This window comes from Populus alba, chromosome 1 (genome assembly GCF_005239225.2).
Source record: "Populus alba chromosome 1, ASM523922v2, whole genome shotgun sequence".
Taxonomy (NCBI): Eukaryota; Viridiplantae; Streptophyta; class Magnoliopsida; order Malpighiales; family Salicaceae; genus Populus; species Populus alba.
In genome coordinates this window covers 46,146,351-46,149,455 of record NC_133284.1, presented here as the reverse complement: position 1 = coordinate 46,149,455, position 3,105 = coordinate 46,146,351, and the positions used below count along the sequence as shown (strand labels likewise).

The following is a 3,105-nucleotide window of genomic DNA, read 5'->3' as shown; positions in this document are numbered from 1 at the left end:
AAGATAAATTAAGTTAGTTTTTTACATGATTACTTAACAATCTTGTTAATTGAAATTACTACAAGGATCTGATTGAAAATTAATTGTTACATTAGGTACCTAAATGAAACGTTGTTTTTTTGGTTTTCCCATCTCAGAATTTACATTGCATAGGCATGGTCTTTATAAATCTGACTTTTCAACGCCGAGGAAATGTCAATTAACCCAGTAGTTGGTACAAAATCACAACCCCAGGCTTATTCCCATTTTGCCCCTCCCTCCCAAGGACACACTACACATACCATGATTTGACATTCACGAATTACTCTCCCTCCTCTCCTCTCCTCTCCTCTCTCTCTAGTTCAAAGAGCAAGAATTCAGAAAGATTTGAAGCCAGCCCGGTATCATTTTGTAACTTAAAAATCCAGTACAAACACAAGAACAACCTGATCGGCTCATTTTGCAACTTGAAAAGCGCGTGAAATGTTAGTACTAATAGCAGTAGCAAACACTCCGATTTGAAGATTTCAATGTTGTCCCAAACAACAAACCTGACATCTGCAGATTTATTACACTGATGGTCTCTTTTCCGTATCTCTTATTTGTCACTTTGATTTGAAAAGAGCACTCAACTATTAAGCAGCAGGGGCTCAGAGGGCAGTTACAATCTTTGCTGTTTTTGGGACAGGCGAAGGCAGAGATAAAAAGAGTGCAGTTCTCTTTGGAACATGCAGTGGATCTGATGCAGATGGTATTCTGAGCAGGTACTGATGAAGTTGGGTTCTTGAGAAAAAAAAAGATTGCATTTTGAGGATTTTCTTTGGCTACCCAGAAAATAAGAGAGAGAGGGGAAAAGAAAGTTAAAAAGGAAAAGAAGTTTTCAAGCAGCAGCGTTTGGAAAAGCAAGATACCATAGTTCTTGTTTGGTATGTGAAATGCTCTACTTAATTCAGCTGATTGTACCTTTTCTGCCTTACCTAACAAAAATTTTCTCTTCATTCTGTGCTTTGTTTCTACACATATTTTCCAGTGAAGTAAGATGAAATTTTAAAAAAGCACACTTTCTAACTTAATTTGCTCTCTCTCTCTCTCTCTCTCTCTTATTATCTTTGGCTAATATTCTTCTCTCTATTGGTAATACCTAAATGATCAATCCACTTGTGTCCCAGTGCAGGATTTTGAATCTAGCAATGTCACTGGCAATCAAACCTTATCTCCATCATCACAATCACAGAATGCACAAACCCACGTCAACAAACAGCAGAGACTGGACACAGATCTACAGAATTTATGGCATGGAACAATGGCAAACATTACTTTTTCTCACATTTCAAGCTATTCTCTTCTCCATTTTATCAATCCTTTTCCTCCTTTACTTCCAACCAATCTGTCAATTTCTAGACACTCTCTTCATCTTCACCCCCACCCCCACCCCCACCAGCTCCACCGGCGGTGGCAGTGCAGCACGTTTTGCTGCTGGATTCACCGGCTGCGTGACAGCACTGTCTGCTGTTTGTTTGTTTTTCGCGGCCGGGAACTTCTTTTATAGTGCTGTTGGGTTGCACTATGAAATGGCGCAAAGGATCGTGAGTTGTGTGAATGATTGGTCTACTGTTAAGGTTGCTCTTGATATTGGGTGCGGCCGTGGGATTTTGTTGAATGCGGTGGCTACTCAGTTGAAGAAGACAGGGAGTTCGGGTCGGGTTGTTGGGTTGGACCGGTCCAAACGAACTACTTTGTCTACGCTTCGAACCGCCAACATGGAAGGTGAGTTTTGTTGGTGTTGGATTAAGTTAAGCACCTTTTGATAATCCTTCACATACTGACCTTTTTACTAAATTTATTATTTATTTTTGCGTTTGAGTTTAGTTTTCATGATGATTGTGTTTTTTTTTTTTTTTTCAATTTTAGAGGCTATGATTAGTCCTAAACATGTTCTAATTTTTTTGCTTTTATGCTTTTAAATTTATGGCTGCTGTGAATTTTTTGAATTTGGTTTTTGGGTAATTGGTGGTTCGGTTTAGTTTCTGGTTATTTGGTTGTGGCTGCCCTTGTTTTCCTAATGTTTTTTGGAGTTTTGGTTCAAAATTAGTTTTAAGTTATGCAGGTTATTGAGCTATTTGCAGTTTTTTTCCCCAGTTTTGGTTCAATCTTGAAGCACCAATCTCTTTCTAGAGGGTACTTACATGACAAATCTTAAGTTTCTTAAAAGTTCGGAATTTATTCTTTGTAGATGGGAACCATTTTTTTTTTCTTTTGCTAAAACTCAAATTTAATTTAATACATGTGCTAATTGCTATAATTTTTTGGTACAAACTTTTGTCAATTCGAATATATGTTGCTAACAATTGTGGCAATTTCACTCTGAGAAATTCATACTTAAGTTCTTCTTATTGAATTAACTTGCAGACTATCTTCTACTTGCACATGCCCTGAATTGCTTAATTGTTTTCGCTTATAGATGATGGATTTATTATGATTTGCATGAACAGGTGTGGGAGAGTATGTCACTTGCAGAGAAGGTGATGTGAGGAGTCTACCGTTTGGTGACAACTATTTTGATGTTGTGGTATCAGCTACTTTTGTACACACAGTTGGAAAAGAGTATGGCCATCGGACAGTGGAGGCCGCAGCAGAAAGAATGAGGGTGTTGGGTGAGATGGTCAGGGTTTTGAAGCCCTGTGGTGTTGGGGTTTTGTGGGATCTACTACATGTGCCGGAATATGTCCGACGACTCCAAGAATTGAAGATGGAGGATATTAGGGTTTCAGAGCGGGTAACTGCCTTCATGGTGAGCAGCCACATCGTATCATTTCGGAAACCTAGTCAGCACATGCTTGGTCCCGGTGAGGTTCGCCTGGATTGGAGGTTCTGATGTGCTAGTACACATCCTAGTTATTTGTCAAAAAAATTAGGAAAAAAAATAAATCAAGATGAAAAAATAGGAAAAGAGGTAGAGAAATATACGTAAGTTACTGGTGATCTTACTTTCAAAAGTCTGGGAAGACGAAGCCGGCCCAGATGTCTTGTTGAAAACGTATACATGTGTGATGTAGTAGTGTTAATGTATATCAATGAAGGACCTGATTGCAAATTTACTGTTTCTTAAACTGATTTTTTTGAATT

The 3,105-nt window shown here is 38.5% G+C and overlaps 1 protein-coding gene across 2 annotated transcripts; it reads left to right on the top strand.

Moving 5' to 3' along the window:
• Positions 1 to 292: 292 nt before the first annotated feature.
• On the top strand, positions 293 to 3,105 carry LOC118058582 (uncharacterized). Of its 2 annotated transcripts, none has more exons than XM_035071296.2 (3): positions 293 to 905; positions 1,149 to 1,746; positions 2,472 to 3,105. In XM_035071296.2, exons 2-3 carry the CDS (start codon positions 1,170 to 1,172, stop codon positions 2,852 to 2,854), a joined length of 960 nt encoding a protein of 319 aa, XP_034927187.1. In that variant the 5' UTR covers positions 293 to 905; positions 1,149 to 1,169; the 3' UTR covers positions 2,855 to 3,105. The 2 variants fall into 2 exon arrangements, with proteins under 2 accessions (XP_034927187.1, XP_034927186.1); XM_035071295.2 differs by having other exon boundaries at positions 294 to 905; positions 1,154 to 1,746.

Bases quoted from the DNA above. Each gene is read 5' to 3' on its own strand.
- LOC118058582 (XM_035071296.2), top strand. From the start codon at position 1,170: ATGTCACTGGCAATCAAACCTTATCTCCATCATCACAATCACAGAATG. The intron at 1,747-2,471 runs GTGAGTTTTGTT...TTGCATGAACAG, and splicing joins TCGAACCGCCAACATGGAAG to GTGTGGGAGAGTATGTCACT.